At 31.4% G+C, this 20,727-nt stretch overlaps 1 protein-coding gene across 1 annotated transcript in view; it reads right to left on the bottom strand.

Annotated features, from left to right (window-relative positions):
• Nucleotides 1-2,636: 2,636 nt before the first annotated feature.
• LOC124357070 (vam6/Vps39-like protein) overlaps nucleotides 2,637-20,727 on the bottom strand; it is a 48,464-nt gene continuing 30,373 nt past the window's right edge. Inside the window, exons 11-16 of the mRNA XM_046808476.1 lie at nucleotides 17,356-17,528; nucleotides 16,325-16,538; nucleotides 14,417-14,565; nucleotides 11,637-11,915; nucleotides 10,843-10,937; nucleotides 2,637-5,353 (exon numbers count right to left, since the gene is read on the bottom strand). Of these exons, the coding sequence (XP_046664432.1) occupies nucleotides 5,278-5,353; nucleotides 10,843-10,937; nucleotides 11,637-11,915; nucleotides 14,417-14,565; nucleotides 16,325-16,538; nucleotides 17,356-17,528 (986 nt within the window). The 3' untranslated portion in view covers nucleotides 2,637-5,277. The remainder of the gene's footprint in view (nucleotides 5,354-10,842; nucleotides 10,938-11,636; nucleotides 11,916-14,416; nucleotides 14,566-16,324; nucleotides 16,539-17,355; nucleotides 17,529-20,727) is intronic.

Raw genomic sequence — 20,727 nt, 5'->3', positions numbered from 1 at the left:
GGTCTTAATTTAAGATAAATTTAGTTTTCGTCAACTTATTCAAACACGTCATGCCATGGCCCATCAGCTGCTGATCTACTGTATTTATTTATAATGTTTGTTTTTCTTGTTTGAGTTCTAACCTATTGTTTTTTCAATTTATGTAAATATTTATACATTTATATTTATCTGAAGAAGTGTACCTAGATACACGAAAATTTATAAATGTTTCAAACCAATATACCGTGGTTTATTTATTAAGAAGAGAATAACCTGTTTCTGTAAATATATATATATATATATATATATATATATATATATATATATATATAAATTAAATTGTATAAATGACAATAGCCTTATTTAATTTCAATAAACATTGAATCACAAAAAGTAAGACAAGACTTGATTAAAAACCTATGTTTATGCTGTTCCTGTTGTTTATGGCTGTTCCTGAGCCTTACAAAATTTCCTTTCATAACCATCATAATTTAACACCATAGTTTTCCTTGCTTTCTGTATTTTTAGAATATAATTTAGATAGCACAAGTCTTTTGGTTCAGGTTATGTTATTGTAATAAATAAGAATTTTTATTCAATAACAGGTAGGAAAAATTAGCCCTGCATTTTAGAAATGTTTTATTATTTAGTTACCTTAAATAATAGCACTGATTTTTACTATTTCCCTTGACCAACGTCTCTGGACCATTGTTCAGCTTGTTCAGATCTCATTATGTACATCTACATGTGGTTTAAGATTTTACATGACTTTCATCTCTATAATAATTTTTTGAGGTGATTGTCTGACCTCACGCAGTACTTTAAACTAGGTTTTTGATCCAAGAATGTAATTGACAGCTCTATATAAAGCACTAGCTCTTTCCCACGGCTTGGCACGCTTTTTGTAAGCTTTGCCCATGTATGTGCACTTCTGGTTCAAATGAATTATATTTCCAACGCCGATGTAGAGTTTGTCTTGCTGCCACGATCAAGAAAATCTGTATATGTTTATAGCCATTGTACACGTGTACATGTATTTTTTTTTAAATGGTCTAACACTCAAGCTACCAAAAATTTATCTTAAAGACAAATATACATCATAACTTAGCGCCTTCAAATAGTGTTTGGCTATTTAATATACATAACTATTTCGTAATTGCAGTTTATTATCTGTAGACGCTTTGAATACTTTTGCGTATAAACCTTCTCCGCAAAAAAATACATATACATACAAATTTTCATAATGATCGGTGAAATAGATTACAATTCTATAAAAAACATACAAATATTCATTTATATATATGTAATATTAAAAAAAAACCCAGCAGGGATCACTTCTGGCTGGTTTATACCTTCCAGTTGAACCCACCACTGGGCACAGCAAAAACCGATGTGTCACTTAAATCTGGGCAACCTTATGGATGTCCAGGAGTGGCACATCACTAACCACAAATGTTGAGACTCTGGGGTTCATGGGCAATTCGATAGGTCTAGTCTACTGTGGGAGATGACTGTTGGAGTTGGTGGGGTTTGTTCCTTAACTATCGGAGGTTCTTCCTAACCTCAACAAGGGTATGCCACCCCCTGCCTACTTTGGCTGGAGAGGCTGGTTCAGAGCTGGCGTCCCCTTCTTCCGGGGTGACATGACTTTGAGATGTAGTGCCCTAATTTTTCCTCATGTATCTTGATAGGAGGCAGCCCCTAACCCCAACATTACCTATCCTGAATATCCTGTTACTCCAGAATCAGCACAAAGATTCTTACGTGCAGTTTATATTTCCAAAAAGCCAATAAACTTTAAGTCTAACCATATTCACAATCCATTATCAACATAAAACACGTGAGAAAAGATCAAATTCAAACCAGGAAAAGAATGAGCAAGTGATGGACACCAATCAAAGACTGTGAAACTGGGTGCAAATGCCCAGTCTTGTCCTTACCTTGTTCTGTTTCATTAGTAGTGGCCTTATTGTGATCAATTTAAATCCGTGCTGTGATACCTTGATCACTGAGACTTTTGTTTCTAGAAAACTATTTTAGGTAGTGGTCAATTTTTTATCATATGTAAACAATTTAAATCTTTAATATGAAAACTTGATCACTGATACTTCTGTTTCTAGAAAACTGTTGTAAGGGTTTCTTCACATACAATGATATCCTGCTCCATGGCTCCTTAAGCCTCTTCTTCGGTTTTACTTTTGAGCCTGAACTGTTCATTGACTTGAATTTGAATTTATTTTCAACTAGCAGGCTTTGATTTACCTCTGTGATTCATCATCAATACTAATTCATAATCTGGGTAACTAATTCATTCTCTTAGACAACATTATCAACATACTTACATCCAATGACAAATCAATTCACTACTGGAAACGTGACATCCGTTTTGCATACCAAATGATAAGCATATCGTTTTCCCTTTTTTATTAAAGAAATTGTGGTAAGTTATTGAAAAGAATGAATACTTTACAAAAACAACAATAATATTTATTTAATTACAAAAATAAACTTTGGTAGCTAAATAAATTTAATATAGTTTGTATTTCCTACCAAATGAAACATATTTACAAATCGCAAAATATGAATTAATAAAATAATAAAATTCCAACATTTATCAAATATATTTCTATTGTTTACACCAATAATAATATAATACATTTCAGTAATTATTCTCTGCTATTTATTAACTAAGCACAGTCAAACACATTTTACCACAAGACATAAAAAATTAAAACGCTGTTTGATAATCTATATCTTTCTGATTTTAAGCTGTAAAATTAAAGAGTAAAAAACATTTACTATCTAAAAAGACAATTACAAAATATGATCAATAATCACATGGCATTAAAGTATAAATTTTAATCGTGCATATTATTGTAAATGAAATGGTACATTTAAAATAGGTTGGTCCATTATAAGAATTCTTAGACACAAATATTGTAGTAAATTTATAATCAACCCTTTATAATTATCAAGTAAAAATGAAGTGTAGTTGATATTGCATTTTTTTAAAGAAACATTTTGCCACATTAATCCATTTGTTGCTTTGTGATTTAAGATTAAATGTTGTTCCAAAGTAATGAAGATGGTTTAACAATTCCATGAGGAAAAAAACATTTATATCACATTCACAATAATGGGATTAAATATTCTAAAATAGCTGATCAACAACTACATAGTAGAAATAAGCCAGCAAAATAAATGATGCTTCACTCATTGGTTATGTATTGGAAAGTTCAAAAGACTTTATGTATTATAAATTTAACTGTCAAGATTTTATGCATATACGAAATTGCAAAACGAAAAGAAAAAAATAAACCAATAATTAAATAACTGTCCAAATATTACATTGTATTTTACCTCACTTAACTGCAAAGTATCAATATTTAGTATTAGGCAAATAAAGCACATATAGGGGAAATCCTGTTAAAATTTAACAGTTCAGACAAAATAATATAATGCACATATTTGAGAAGAAAATGTATCACCACTTAAGAGATGATTACTAATTTTAAAAAGTGTTTTACTTCGGTTTATTATTTCCTACATACCAATACATAAATTATTCCTACATCTTGCAGGAAGTTACAATTAGGTAATGGAAACCTGATATTATTTATTCAATTGTCATTTGACGCCAACGTCTGATTGATCAGCCGTTGGGGAAAGAAATAATTTTTGTTTTTATTACTATCTTTTAAAGTTTGTTTCTAATGGTTTGGTTTTTCTTTTGAAGTAATTGAGTACAAACTTTATCAATTTTCAGTTGGTATCAATAATGAACTTGGCACATGTGTTTGTTTTTAGTTATTGTACTCACGGGGCCTGGCACCCCCTGACAAACTGCCTGATAGCAAAGATAAAAATTATTCTTTATGTAGCTAAGTACGTACAGCCAAAGGTGGCGTAAGGAAAAGAAATAAATTTGTAGAAATTACAAGAAAAGTATTGACCCTTTGTGTTTTTCTGAACAAAAATGTTAAAAAAGTTAGTTAACATGTACAAATTTGTAAATATTTGCCATTAAAATCTTTGATAAATTTTAAGTGAACATTGGTGATGTACAAAAGAAACTTTCAAATTGACTACTAGTAGTGAATATAGCCAGTATTATCAAAATATATAAGTACTTCCAAACTTATATGATATTATAAAGTAATGCTTGTAATAATGGATGTTAGTGTAATAATCACACTTATTACAAGAATTTATTGTAAATCTATTTTTCAAAAAAGTTCTATAATTTTGTAAAGAATACGACGTAACCACTTAATCAATTAAAAATATTTTCAATTGATAAAAATATTTTTTGTACGGATCTTCTGGTCTAAAGTGATTATTTTATGAAAGATTCTTTTTTCGTAGTAATTGCCAAATACGTAGTGTACATAATACACTTTTAATTTATACTAATGTAAAGCCAATCTACAAACAAAAACATCTACAAAAAAAAATTCAATTTATATAAAAACTATAGGCAGTGCGGAGAGAAACTTAAAGCATTATAAAAGTGTACAAATATGCCTTAGCAGTATTGAGTACTACTGGCCTTTAAGACACTGGCATCCAAAGGGTTAACTTTAGGTATTTATAAGTAAAAGTTTCTCTAAAAAATTTATTTTTATATCTTTAATTTAATTAATATATAAAACTAATTATAGCCTAGAAACTTAGGAATATGAAAGATCATTCTTAATATGTGATAACAGTGCAAGATATCCCAAACGATTTAATCAAATGCAATATTTTGAAAGATTATGCACTTAATTTTCAATGTAAACTAAATTTTATCATGGAAAACTATTGCTTGTTTAAATTATTATTATCTCTGCTAATAAAACCAATATGTTGATCATGACCTCACTTTATCGCTGTCACTAATAGAATTTATAACACAATATTTAATCTTTAATTTCATTTATATCGCTCACTATTTCATTGCCATGGACTAATGTTGGTTTCCATTTCTTAGTATCAAATTGAATTCAATCTGATCAAACATATGGTGCAGGAATGACTGTAGTTCATATGTACACACTAAGCACAAAATAGCCCTAACTTTGTCATACTCAAACAAAAAATGACTAGTGTTTCTGTATTCTATGCAGCAATGCTGCAATATAAGCAGGACCAATATTTTATGCTAACTTGAATAATTTCATTAAATTTCTCTCAGTTATGACTGATAATATAAATAATGTCTCTAAATATAAAAATAACCGTCATATGCAAAAAAATATAAAACTCACATGATATAAGTATAGCTAGCACTAGTATTGCTTTAAACCTAATTCACTATTATGAATTAGTGGCTGCTCTTTTTTCTTGGCAGGAGTAGTGGACAATATCTCCGTTGGGATAACGAACAAAAGCACTGAAACATATGGTACATCATTTATTATTTCTATGTGGTTTCTTTTCAATAGATATTATATACAACTTAACATATAAACTTTATTAATCCCTTACCAGTTTTCCTTTTTTTACCTTGAACAATGTTTTTTAGTTCTTTTGCTGTTTTTTACGGTGACAGGTATGTAGAATGTAGATATATACTTTTTATCCAAAAAAGTTATTTTTAGAGTAATTTAAAAGACATTTATTATTTTTTATATCATCCACTAAGTTATTTTCAATATCAGTGTTCTTATAATTATTATGTAAACAAAACCAATTATCTATCTGGTAAAAACCATTAGAAATAAAGCATTAAATACTCCAGGACGGATGACATGCAACAACACTTGGTAGCTATTTGCACTGTGTGACTATAATAGCAGATTAAAAAAGGTGCAAACACTTATAACAGAGGACCAATGAAGTGCTGATATCTAGTAGAAAAAGCCAGAACTCTTGCGTGATGGGCGGTTCTCATATAAACGCTCCTTGCATAATATTACAGAATAAAACAGAAACAATATAATGATGCGTAATATCACATCAGTAACACACTTTTACATGATGGCTATGAACGTAATATTAAAAAACCGTTAGAGAGTTAATAACAATAATCCACATTCAATCTTTTCTGTTTTGATGTTTTACGTTTATTTTATTCGTAGAGCCCTATTTTTAATTTATTTTTTTATTTTTCTTAAAGACGGTTTAAGCCAAAATACAGAAACTGTTTATTAATGTCTTCCTATTTCTTAATTTGATTATTTCTAATATATATATATATATATATATATATATATATATATTATTTTTATTTTTATTGTTTATTGAAATTAAATAAGGCTATTGCCATTTTATATAATTTAATGTAAATAAAAGTCGTTTGACAGGTATTTGGTCTTCCAATCATATGTTAGTTTGCTTATTTAAAAAACGCATATGTGACAGATACGGCCAAATACAAAATAATTGAATCGGAAAAAGTAAGCGCTCTGTGGTGTAATGGTAGCACATTCACCCGGCAAGTGAGAGATCCGGGTTCGACTCCCGGCGGAGCAAGTACTTTTTGTGATTCAATGTTTATTGAAATTAAATAAGGCTATTGCCATTTATATAATTTAATGTAAATAAAAGTCGTTTGACAGGTATTTGGTCTTCCAATCATATGTTAGTTTGCTTATTTAAAAAACGCATATGTGACAGATACGGCCAAATACAAAATAATTGAATCGGAAAAAGTAAGCGCTCTGTGGTGTAATGGTAGCACATTCACCCGGCAAGTGAGAGATCCGGGTTCGACTCCCGGCGGAGCAAGTACTTTTTGTGATTCAATGTTTATTGAAATTAAATAAGGCTATTGCCATTTATATAATTTAATGTAAATAAAAGTCGTTTTGACAGGTATTTGGTCTTCCAATCATATGTTAGTTTGCTTATTTAAAAAACGCATATGTGACAGATACGGCCAAATACAAAATAATTGAATCGGAAAAAGTAAGCGCTCTGTGGTGTAATGGTAGCACATTCACCCGGCAAGTGAGAGATCCGGGTTCGACTCCCGGCGGAGCAAGTACTTTTTGTGATTCAATGTTTATTGAAATTAAATAAGGCTATTGCCATTTATATAATTTAATGTAAATAAAAGTCGTTTGACAGGTATTTGGTCTTCCAATCATATGTTAGTTTGCTTATTTAAAAAACGCATATGTGACAGATACGGCCAAATACAAAATAATTGAATCGGAAAAAGTAAGCGCTCTGTGGTGTAATGGTAGCACATTCACCCGGCAAGTGAGAGATCCGGGTTCGACTCCCGGCGGAGCAAGTACTTTTTGTGATTCAATGTTTATTGAAATTAAATAAGGCTATTGCCATTTATATAATTTAATGTAAATAAAAGTCGTTTGACAGGTATTTGGTCTTCCAATCATATGTTAGTTTGCTTATTTAAAAAACGCATATGTGACAGATACGGCCAAATACAAAATAATTGAATCGGAAAAAGTAAGCGCTCTGTGGTGTAATGGTAGCACATTCACCCGGCAAGTGAGAGATCCGGGTTCGACTCCCGGCGGAGCAAGTACTTTTTGTGATTCAATGTTTATTGAAATTATATATATATATATATATATATATATAAATATAATATATACATATATATAAAGTATGTCATCAACTAAAAAAATGTATAAAATTTTGTACAAACTAGTAATTTAAAAACTATACTTAGCAATATTTATTTTCATTGCTGTTCACCCTTTCATTTTACCACTGCTAATAGATCCATTTCTGAATTTTAAGTGGTATAGAATTATCCCCATCAGTGGCATCTATCGGATATCCCATGATTTTTTTGTTGTTTGTGAGGTGGCAGCCTGTAATAATGTAATACTAGCGTTTTAGATATTATGTGCAAGCAATTTAGTAAACCTCTGCACAAAGGAAATAATCGGCCTGCCACTCGGGGAAATTATGACCGCCACTTATTAGGGTTAATGGAAAAGAGAGATCCACTATTTACCATTAGATATGATGCCAGTCAAGTACATAGATGTACTTTTTATTTTACGGTGTGAATCTATGTTCACATAATCCATTTGTATACTCAACTAAAATAAAGTGCGAGGGCACAAATTGTCAAATAAGATAACAGTCTTATGAAATCTTGTTTCAGCAATGGCACTTTCCACTGGTTAGTTGTCAGTTCCATGATTATGGCATGCAGATATATTTGACCTATATTATTTAGTTCAGTTTATAATAATGTGTGTTAGCTTCATAAAGTACGTTTTAGAGAGAGTGTATATGGACTTAATACAAAACATAATTTTGGTGATTCCTAAGTTATAGCTGTAACAACATGATGGTATAATTTGCTCATTTCAACCTAGATATAGGCCCCTAAGGCCTATATAAATTCACAATCTACAATTAGTATTTTCAAACTTTAATCTCAGAAGCGTCGACTTACCCATTTAGTGTTGATCGCGTAGCTACCAAAATGTGATCGATCACAGAAGGATCAATTCGAATTTTACCATTAAAGGCATTCTTATTTGTCAAAGATCTTTAAATTATACATCAATAGAAAGCATATGATTTGATTTTAAAGTTTAGTGGTCTTTGACTTTATATTATTCTATTTATAGTTGAAAATCTGTGTGTTTTTTCCAAATGGGATTTTGTTGTTATTCCCTGTGCAGCAGAGATTGTTGTTTGTAAAGAAGTTATTTTGTTCTTTGTTCGGAAGTTTTTTATTCAAATTGAGCAAAGTTTTATCATACACTGTTGATTGTATAATACGAGTACTTCAAAATGGATGATCGATCCTTGTAGTTCAAGTGATATTTATGACATTAAAGTGGAATCTGATACGACTGACTTTGCTAAGCCTGAAGTACAAGTGTTGTATCATGTTTTTATTTTTGTTTTCATGTTAATTTTTAAATGTGAAACTGAGTTATACACAGTTTTACATCAACTAACTTCATCAAAAGGTAATTTGCATGAGAGCCAATTTTATTATGGTTATTTCATTATCTTGCTTAGATACTGAAAATGGGTAAAAATTTGCCATTTTGCTCTTATTTCTGTAAATACAAAAATTATTTCATTTTTTATTTTTGAATCCCTTAACAGTATACATTTTTGTGTTCACAACTAGATTTTCTACAATTTGGTTATTTTGGGCTCTTGAAACATCTTATATTTTATTATAATACAGATAATTTTATGTAATATTTTTTTCACATGTCAAATACTAAACACAATATATACTGTAAAAATATATTTTTTTTATTTTACTTCAAAACTATGTAGCTTTATTCTCTTATTCTTAACATGAAAAATTATATATAACACTTTACACACATAAGATTTTACATGAAATTTACAAAGAAACACTGTAAATCTACAAAAATCAGAGCTCACTTTAAAATTTCCGATATACGCTTCCTGAGTTAAATTTTATTTGTTTACTGATTTATACATTAAATATGAACGTTTGTATCAAATGGGACTATAGTCAATCAATCAATCATATTTTTATTGCTTTCAAACAATTTTACATTGTATTTGCAAACGTCAATAAATAAAGCTAAAAATCCTGCAGTTTGCTATTCTAAGATTCATTCACTGCTTGCATACATACATTAAATTAAATTCTCCCTCTCATTCATACATGGCTTCAGTATTGGTACTAAGTTACGAAAAATTAGGGGTCCCAGCGGCGTAACATGAACTCATCTACAGAGTAAAACACTTCAGACACTAAAAGGTCCTTTAATCGAGCTCTAAACAGGGTTGGGTTGCTGACATTTTTTATGCACTCAGGGAGATGATTAATTAATCTGACACCAGCTTGTGAAGGAAGTTGTTCAAATGCCCGTGTTCTATCATGTTGCATCCTGTAGCTGTCCCCACCTCTAGTATCATACCTGTGGACATCCCTTCCACGCACTAACTCTCATCGGAATCGGCAATACAGAGCTACATCCAAGATATAGAGGCAGGGTAAAGTCAGAAAACCATGTTCCCTGAGATCATCGCGACACGACTCTCTAGGATTCAATTTGCACATGATTCTAATGACTTTTTTCTGAAGCCTGAAAACTCTATTGAATCTGATCCTGGCACATCCACCCCAAAGGCGTATGCCATAGGTAAAATGGGGATATAAAAGGCCAAAATAGGCGATCCTTAGAATGTCAAAAGAGCAAACCTGTGCCAAATTCCTCAGGGCAAAAACGCCTGAAGCAACCCTTGCACATACATGCCACATACATGCTCAACATGATCGGTCCAAGTTAATCCTCTATCGAGATACTGTATATACATAAAAATCAAGTGGATTCCACCTCCTCTAAAAGGGTGTCTGCACTGATAAAGCTAGTTTATATTTATAGCGTCTGATCTTGCTTCGTGGAAACGAGTCTGGTGTTGTCAATTTTTGCTGTAACCTACCTTAAGGTTATGAATTTAGAAAGAGTATAGGTTTTACTCTTGGAGATTTGCAAAGAAAACTTCATCAATATATTATACCTGGTTTAAAGTACAATCGTAAATCATGGATTGTTTGCCAAAGGCGATAAAACTACACTATTTTAAGTTAATTGACAGAGCATGAAAACCCGCATGTGCATTAAAATGGTACAGGAGTACCACCTCAAGTCCATAGTTGAGCTAGTTACGTAAAATATTCACAAATTAGACACTATGTATGTTTAGAGCTTATTTATTTCTTTTAATTTTAAAGTAAATTTTGAATATTAGGACAAATAAACATTTTGACAAAAATAAAAAATATATTTAATGATCAAACACCTCTAACGGCAATTGTTTTTACTTATGCTTAAATAAAAAATCTAGTAACAAAACTCAAAATATTAATTATATTAAACAAGAAATAATCTTTTTTTAATGTCTAAAAGAAGTACATAGAGTATAAAGAGTACACATAGTTCTTACCTCTGGTTTCCAAATCGTTTCTTACACACAGGACATACATTAGTTTCAGTCATCAGTACATTTTGTGACTCGTACTGCATTCTTGTTTCATGTACCTGAAAAACAAAGATATAATACACATAATTGTAAGCTATAAAGAAAATAAGATGAGCTCTTTTGTTGCTGTATCTATCTCACAAACAGAAAACTGGATGAATGATAAGAACTATTAAAGAAGAAGTAAGAACTATTAAAAAACTTTTATCTAAAATAAATAACATTTTATCCAATGTAAACACAAAGATAAGTTGCTAGCTTTGTAAAATGGATTATATGTATTACAAATGTTGCTACTATAGGAATACTTTCAGCTTCTAAGTAGGAATCATTTTTGCCAAAATTATGTGTGAGAAGTTTGGTTTGAAACAAGTGGTTGCAAAAATTCGTGCCAAAATTACTAACCAAAAGGTTGCACAGGACTTTTACGAAACGATGAACCAATGCTGACTTTGGACTGTTCCCGAAGTTGAAATCAGTTGAAGAGATTAAACTGAATGTGAGTGATTCCGAAGGAGACCGAGGAGGCTATGTTTGATTGTGATTGGTAACCTAGTTTTTCAGTAGTATCAAAATATCCTACACATTCTGGACAGCACTCATATTTCAAGAAGAATTGAATCAGCATCAAAATATGAATTGAACTGAAAACCTCGGATAAAAGTGGATCAGCCTCTTCTAAAAACTCTTCAAAATTACTAAATTACACTGACATTGCAACATAAATTTAATACATCTGTATTATTGCAGTATAGTACCTGTAAGTGTTCAGCGTAGAGAAGCGCTTTAAGCACCTGGGTCTTGCGCCGTTGGTTAAGTTGTTTCTGCAGACTGGTCATGAGGAAGTGTTTTATGCGGATGAGAGGCACAGAGTTCGGCAGCTCTTTGAGGGCCTTGAGGGGAGGAATGCGCTCTGCATTCCCCTCCAACAGTGAGAGAGCTGTCTCGAGGTCTGGCTCGAGGGGGGCAGAGGGGGTGATCCCCACCAGCCAGTTGTCTGGAGGACTAATCAGCAGTCTCATCAGCAACACGTACACCTGTCATGTGACAGCACAAACCTTATTATGTGGTTACAAAGATTACATTGTTTCAATGATCATTGTTTTTTTAAGAAAGTCCTGATCACAAGTTGTGTTTACACAGTGTCCACTTAAGGCGCGCCACTCTCACTCCACCCTCTCTTCCCACTGTTTTTGTTTTCTGTACATGTTACTAGTTTCATTACTCAATATGTTATGGTGCTGTGTTAATTATTGATAGCTACAATTATTGCAAACACTATTTCCTCACTCTGTTTACAAACACAAAAAATATACATAACACTCACTGAAGCATAACAAGTATTTTTTTTTTAAATAAGTAGAATGGTTTAATGAATGACAATACATTTTGAGAGATATTGAGAAACCTTATCAAAGCTTAGGCAGGGGCTACTTTCATACACCTTTGTTTGCTTCATGACTTCCTGGGAGCTGAAAGGCCAAATGAACAACAACATAACTCAACAAGTTTGCATGAAAATCACTGAGTCTACACTCGAAAGTCCTGATTTATCACCTACAGACTAACTTTTTTAAATAACTTGACCCTTTAGTGCCAAGTTTTCATCAGTTATTATAGACTACTGCCAGGAGATTCTACTGGTCGTCAGAATCTCCTGATTCTTCATATTAGGTCGTGGTTGGTAAATTGAGTCCACATCCCAATCACCACCATCCTCAGAAATGTTACACACTGCCAAAAGCCTAACTCACAACCATCTGGACAAATTAAAAATAGATAAAACCTTGTTATTATTATTACAAGTAATTCCTGCCATACTGACTGAACCACAATCAAAATATAAAATTTAAAAAAATTGCAGTAGCAACTTCAAAAAAGCAATTTAATGCTAGAAAACAGTAACGTTCCGTTTCTAACATCCAAGTAAAACTTCACCTCTCATTATTGTTCCTTAGCTGACTACCAGACTATAGAAGCAATTAAACAGCACTACTGTGGATTTGTTGTAGTTACTCAAAACCTACTCTGTAGAATAATAATACAGGAGCAGTCTCTCAGATTGAAACAAGTGATATTTCAAATTCATTATAAGACATTGCATTTACAAGTGCCTCTGATACTGTAAATACCCAATAACACCAAGCACATTTTGTAACTAGACAATTTTTTTTATGTTAAAAGTTCCTTAAAAATTTTGTTTCTCTGTTACTTCCTTCAAAAGATCAAAATATGTCTCTTCACATACAATGAATATAATTACTAGTTGAATGAAAATCAGCAGGCTTACCTCGAAAACTACCTTCTAGGGTCCGGTGAATGAAAGAACACATAAAAGTACACATTTATCACGAAATTAGAAATGTTAGATTGCACTAAAATCTTTTTCAACCAGTAGAGAGTATTCTAATTGTCTGTTCATTTTGTATTGCCGAGTCACTGTGGGAAGCAGGGTTGCCAATTGAATTATTTACTTTTATTCTAGACAGTTATCACTGTATAACTGTGGACAATGTACGAGTACTATATTAAGTATCTATGAAACTTTTCGCTTGCTGCAGGGAGTAAAGGGAGTGACTTATGTTAGGTTTAGGTTTGGAGCATTTCTTGATTTTTTTTTACCCATTGGTTTGCTAGTTCCCATCTACTTAACTGTGAGGGATTGCAGTCTATTGGTGAAGATTTTACTATTGTGGATTTAAAACAATTATTGAAATCTGTCATGTTGTGGCTTGCAGCATATTTGGAGACTGGTTTGTCTTTGTAGCCTACTTTGACATTTGTCTGTGCCCAATCATTCTTGTTCTTATTTATTGGTTGTGAAACCTATATATTGTACAGGACAATGTTGGCATTGAAGTCTGTAAATGGGATTTTCTGTAGAGCAGGTGTGGTATCCTTATATTAAAAAAAAACCTCCTTTGTTGATGAGCATGTGCAAGTGTCAGTAGGCTGGTTTGTGGAACATGTTTTGCATTTTTTGTTAATGCATGGGAATAAACTTTGGGTTGTATTGAGATTGTTTTTACTATTCGTTGTGTTAAAATCAGGGATTTTAGGATTGAAAAATAATTTTTTAGATTGGGGGGCTGTTTGAAAGTGGCAGTGGGAGCAGATGTTAAGAAATCCTTTGTATTAAAAGAGATTCGTAAAATTTGAAGCCATCTTTTAATATAGAATTTAGTTGTTGTAGGCCTTGGTTAAATGTTATGAAAGAAATGATCAGATTTGGTTCTTGGTGGGGGTCTGCTTCTAGATTGGCCAAGGCGGGTTTGGTTCCGGACTCATACAATGAATATATATCATTCTATGAGTATGAATGATACTGAAACTGTGCATATGCTGGTATTTCAAATAAAATATGAATGTTATTAGAATGAAAGATTGCCTTAGTTAAATTCTAAATTAATAGCACAATGGTAATGAAAACCATGATACTGGGGAGTCATCATACGGTTTGTAGATGAACTGAACATGTAATTTGGTTTTAGACTATATATTTATATATATATATATAGAGAGAGAGCTTTCTACTCACATCTTCAGCACCAGGTCCACCTTGCTTGTTGACTTTGTCACAGTATTCTCTAGCCCTCTGAATGTCTGACAGAACTGACACATATATGGACAACGCCTGCTCGTGACGCCCTAGTTTACCTAGGATAATAGCTCTTTCTTCAAACAGACCTGCATAGAAAAATGAATTTTGATTACATTTCACACAAACATCTAAGGATATTTGATGGAAAAATGGGTTTAGTAAACAGATTATAAAGCCATATTTTGTTTCATTATCAAATCAACAAATGTAATTTCTTTCCAGCTGTATTTATTGATTTTAAATAGTATAAAACAGTTCAAAATGTATTAGCATTTCAGTACTTATTAAATTTGGATCTGGATCAAATCAATTTCAAAATAGAAAAAAAAATGCCTCATCAATTATGTTTCATCATCTCCCAAATATAGTTTACATTTATAATTATGCTAACAATGTTGTTTTCATTTCTTTCCATTCAATATAATTTCCCACTACCTATTTTGACAGCGCATTTGTTTTATCTAGAAGTCTCTAAAATTTTGAAGTATTTACAGTCAGATGCTATGGTAAAGAAAAAATCTGTTATGCTATATTAGAGATGTCAACAGCACTTTTTAGTTTTTGTTGGGTTTGTGTATAGAAAATAGTTGAAAGAATTTTTTTCTGAATATAATATGTTTCAATAATCAAATATTCTAAATTTACTATCAACCTCTTTAAGTACATACACTTTCCTTCAAATGTTAAGTACTTTTTCCTCTTATTAAAAAGAATGCATAACAAATTTCTATAAATTTGCTTTGTATGAAAAAAAATAAAAACATTACATGATGTTTGTATTCATTAGTTTTTAACTTTATACTTGTAAAATAAAAACCAAAATGACATTTATATTAATAGTGTTAGCACAACGTGGGTCAATAAATTAACATAACAAAAAATAATATACATGCTAACCCAGTGTATATTAATTTTTTTTGTCAAATTTAATATTTTTTGTACCACGTCACTGTAGTTACAGATAAATCAGGTCTATACACCAAAGTTATACTCAGAGTCTGAATTTGGTTCCACCACATCTGACTTTAAACATAAGAATTGTACATACTTCAATGTAACAAAGTACAAGTATAAAATAAATCTGCATTATACACAGCACAAAATACAACATTTTAAATGTTTGCTAAATCACACAAAAATATTGTTCATACGTACGAATGAAACAATGATGACAAGAAAAATCAGCAGGTAGACTATCTATTGATTGTTACAAATGATAGTCAGACAATCATTGTCAACAGTAGATTCTAAAGAACTTTGTTATCAGTAATGTAGGTTTAATTTAATTCCAGATAAAATTCTTTTTATGCACGTCAATTTCATTACAGCAAAATATAACTGAGTGCATTGTTTAAACATTGCAACACCAATACTTTAAGTTAAAAATTGAATTTTGAATAGGAGTTTGAAATTAAGGATGGTTTTAGAAAATCAGTTTTTACAATCAACTCCTATCAAACCTCTCATGTTAAAACTTGACTTTTCACCATCTTCAATGAAAGATTCCAGATATAACAGATTTTTACGTGCAACAAGTTTCAGATTAAATTTTGAATATACTGAATTCATACTAATTCGGTTTATTCCTACAAATTATTTATGTTTGTTAACTCTAAACACTTTTTTATAGATTGAAGGACTTTTAACATGTTGACTGCATTGGACATTCTGTGTATCCTAGATCACTGTCCTCAAGCTGGTATTACTCTTGTGCTGCAATGTTAATCCAAGGGTATTAAACTCAAGCAAAAAAAGCTCTGTTTGGATCTATTAAATTGAAAACTTTTCCTATTGTAAAACTAAATATTCAGAAAATAAAATAATTTAACCGTACTGCTAGCTTACAATCAAATGGGAAGTGCACCAGTACTGTCTCCGGAATGTAGTGTTCGGACTTGTCGAGGAAGGCCAGCAATTTGGCTCGCATGTGCTGAGCTGCTTGCTGCTCTTGCTGAGTCGCATTAGCCATCATCAAAGCTTGCACCTTCTCCTTGTACTGGTGAATCAGCACGTTGTGGAAAATGGAGTTGGTGTCCTTCCACGTGTGGATCACATGCTCCTACACAAATCATTTTTTAACAATTGAATTGGCTGTGTCAGCTCCTGTACTTACTCATATTTTTCAGCGGTTTCTAATCTTTTTAAAAGTGATTTGCATGAACATTTTTGACAAACATATGAACAGTATACTACTGTCTGAACAAACATCATGGGACAATGATACATTATCTTTAATGTTTATCATCCCTCACTCAAATTACTTGGTTTATCCCTAGAATATTATTTATCTTTATCAGCCATTACAATATTAAGAAACATGTACTAAAAATGAATCAACTGAATAATATAAAAATAAAGGAATAATGGATGAAGAAAATTATGGAACAAAAATTTTGGTCACATAATGTACCAATATTTGCAAAAAAGTCTTCATGATAACCATAAAAAGAAAAAGAATTTTATAAGAATCTAATGAAAACTGATTTAAGCCATTAGGAAATTTGTTCTTTGGTTAAATTGTCCCTGTTCTTAAACAAAAAACGTTTGTAATGTTCTTATGGACAAATGAGCTAATTTCTAAAAATTGTGCTCATTGAAAAAATATACAGCAGTATTGCAAGCAGAGACAAGACAGCTAAAATGAGACACCTGAATGTACTATCTTCTGCATAATTATTGAAACTAAAATAAGCCCATCCCAAAATCAAAGTGCTTTCTGAACGGTGAACATATAAGTGCTTTATAAAAAAACATTCAACTTATTCAAAAATGTATCAGAGTAAATTCCGCTATATACCAAATCCTAAAAATAAACATAATTGTTTCATTTTTCTGTCTACAAATAATTGAAAATACTGGTATAGAGAATACAGTACCAGGTAAGGAATGACTAGAGATTTCTGAGTTCTGAGAAGATAATCGAGAACTTTGGGCCGTGGAAGATGTTCCACCTCTGCAGTGTCTTCAGTGAAGATCTTCAGACCATCTTCAGGATGTGATTCCAGCACCCAGCCTGCAAACTGGAATATAACGTAAATGTGCTCTTCTCCTGCAACAAAATAAGTAAAATTTGTTTAGACATTGGGTCAATAATTTTGATACAACAGAGAGACTGAATAAAGTATCAACTTCACTTCATCATAAACTCCAAAGGCTTGATATTAGCTCAAAATTTAAAATAAGGTCCAGTTAACATATGTGTGTGTGTTCTCTTCCTTAGCACGGAGTGAGATATTAAGTATGTATACACTCCCAAACGGCGAGATCTGTTTTCACAGTAAGGTCTGATACTCCGGAGCTCAGGTTGAATGTACTGCTTTTTCATGTTCCTGGCGGTTCAGGGATCATGAATATACCCGATTTGAGGTGGACTTCACCGTGGTGGATTTTACCATACTGTGTGTGGGTATGAGCTTCCGAAAGTTGCCACCAAGTTACGACACTATTGCGCTATACACACTTGGATTAATATTCCTGTCAGACCATGCAGGTGTTTGGGTGAAATTTATAATCTAACAACTGGCAGTGATATTCTACTAGAAAACAGAGTGGGTTATTAAAAATGTTTAACCTCAAGCAGCAGGCATGATGAATTATCTTACATTATCTTATGTTAATTGGTCAGTTTTGTATGACATATTTTATATAAATGTCTGTTTCTCAATGTTTGTAAATATTTTGATGTCTTGTTTTGATCTCTCATGTCCACAGATTTTTGTGAAACCAAAGGCTAAAATACTGTAGGTCTACCTAAACAAAAAATTAATGTTACTTGGTATACACGGGAATTGCAAAACATAAGTAAGGCATTGGTGGCATTGTATGACATTTGGAAATTGACACTATGAGTCGAAGATAGAACTAGATTTTAAAAGCATTATAATAATACAGTTAAGAATGCAAAGATATATGCAAATGATTCTCTCATAAAAACACTAAAATCAAATGTAAAACCACTTGGAGTCTTGTTAAAAAGGAAACTAGCCTATCTAGGTCTAAAGTAGGGCTTTCAACATCATATCACATGAAAGGTAATGCCTTGGGGTGGTTCCTATCTTAAGTAAGATTATTGAGTCCTGCATGTTCATTCAGCTTTACAATTACTTTAGCAAAAATCACTTATTGTATCTTCACCAGTACAGCTTTAGGCCCAATCATTTTACTACAATGGCAGTAGAAACCATTGTGGACTATATTATCAATTCTTTTGAGGACAACTTAATGGGCAAAGGCTGCCTAATTGATTTCTGTTAGGTATTTGATAGTATTTCACACACAATTATGTTGTGTGGAAAGCTTGAATTCTATGGTCTAAAAAGCAACAAGCTTAAGTTAGTAAAATCATACCTGTGTAACAGAAAACAGAATAAACAATTGTTCCTCAGCTGATTTAAATACGAAAGCAGGTATCCCACAAGGATCAGTTATTGGGTCTTTCCTATTCATACTGTTTATTAGTGAATTTTATTAACTCTTTGCTTTCCCAGTATTATAAGCAGATGACACTATCTTACTATGTTTCATTAAAGACTTTCCTTGCACTTAAAATCAACTTAAAATGTCTTTTAACAAGTCTAAACATTGGTTTGCCTGTAATGAATTAGTCATCAATGAATCATAAACAGAGTTAATTAATTTTTTATAATAATCTTGTAAATGACTTTGAGGTAAAAAATTTAAAGCTTCTTAGAATATATATATATATATAATAAATTTATAATAATATATAAATATATAATAATAATTATATATATAATAAATTTAGCTGGGAATTTCATATACCATAAGTAATTATAATGCTGTCTTGTGTCACTTATTTATTAGGAAAGCTTAAGACTGTTGTCGGTACTTGAAGGCTTGGTCACTGTTTATTATGGACCATTCCATTCTGTGATTATGTATGGGGTTGGATTGTGAGGGAATGCAACACTTATCCTTAAAGTGTTTTATGGCAGAAAAAGGCACTGAGATTAATTAACTGTAACTTGGCTCCAACAGAATCCTGTGAACCTAGTTTTAAGAAGCACACAATTTTAACTCTACCTTAAATGTATATTTTTATTAATTTAGTCCATGTAAGTTGAAATATTGCTGAATCTAAAAAGCAATCCAATATTTATAGCATAACACCAGTCCAAAAGCAAATCTAGTCATGCCTCATGTCAGATTGACATGTACCTTGAAAAGCCACACTCACCAACAGTTAAAACTATTAAAAAGTTAATTTTTAAGACTTAATTAATTTGACTTAATTAATTTTAAGAAATGCATTTGTAAAAGTTTAAAAGATGAAAAATTTATTCTGTAGAAGAATTTGTGAACTATGACTTTGAAATCTAATTGACTTCATACATAACTTAATTATCTCAGGTACTAATTGCCATTATTTTACTTGTATGTTGACTTGTGGCTATTGCAATGTATCTTCGATTAATGGCATAAATAAATTTTATTCAACCTTATATCTTATTATTGAATCTTATTAAATTAAAAGCCATTGATTATATATTATGTTGTGTTTATATGAGGTACACTTGGGGGACTTTATAATATATAATATATAAATATATATATATATATATATATAAACAAAACAAGGGGTTAAAAGGTGTATAAAAGTGTCAATAGACTTACTTGCTTTTACTTTGAGAGTTAATGCCTAGAGACTTTATATATTATTTTTAGTATATTACTGTACAATTGAAACAAAGTGTTTTTAAAACATTGACACTATATTTCAGTGAAAACCGTCTTCAGGAGCAAAAATTGTATAATATAAAAATATACAAGAAAACAGTACAAATGAAAGTAAATAATCAGTGAATAAATGTATATATATTTTACAAACAGTTTTGTTGATCATGCAGCAGGTAAAAAAGTCTGTAAGGTAGGAACCATGATTTTCTCACCAGAAACAAGTACACTCTGACAATTCTAAAACACAGCCTTGAATTTACAAGTAACAAGCATTTTCTTAAGCTGGTTTATTTTACACTGTATTCAAAATTTACTACACAACATATTACTGTTTAATACAATACCCCAGAAGTTAGATGTTTTTACTAGTTTAAAATTGTCCAGCAGAACTCTGTACAAATTCCAACAGGATCCTCTGTTTTCACTTGTATGAGTGTCCCATTAATTTCTTTTGGTGGGTGTTCATTGGGTTCTCTGTAGTGAACACTCCTTCTCATACTGAATATTCTACATCTAAGAAACAATAACTTTTAGGATTAAATGCAATACAG

The sequence above is a fragment of the Homalodisca vitripennis genome, chromosome 3, assembly GCF_021130785.1.
Source record: "Homalodisca vitripennis isolate AUS2020 chromosome 3, UT_GWSS_2.1, whole genome shotgun sequence".
NCBI classification, from domain to species: domain Eukaryota; kingdom Metazoa; phylum Arthropoda; class Insecta; order Hemiptera; family Cicadellidae; genus Homalodisca; species Homalodisca vitripennis.
Note: the sequence above shows the minus strand (reverse complement) of the source record. Positions and strands in the feature narration are given on the sequence as shown.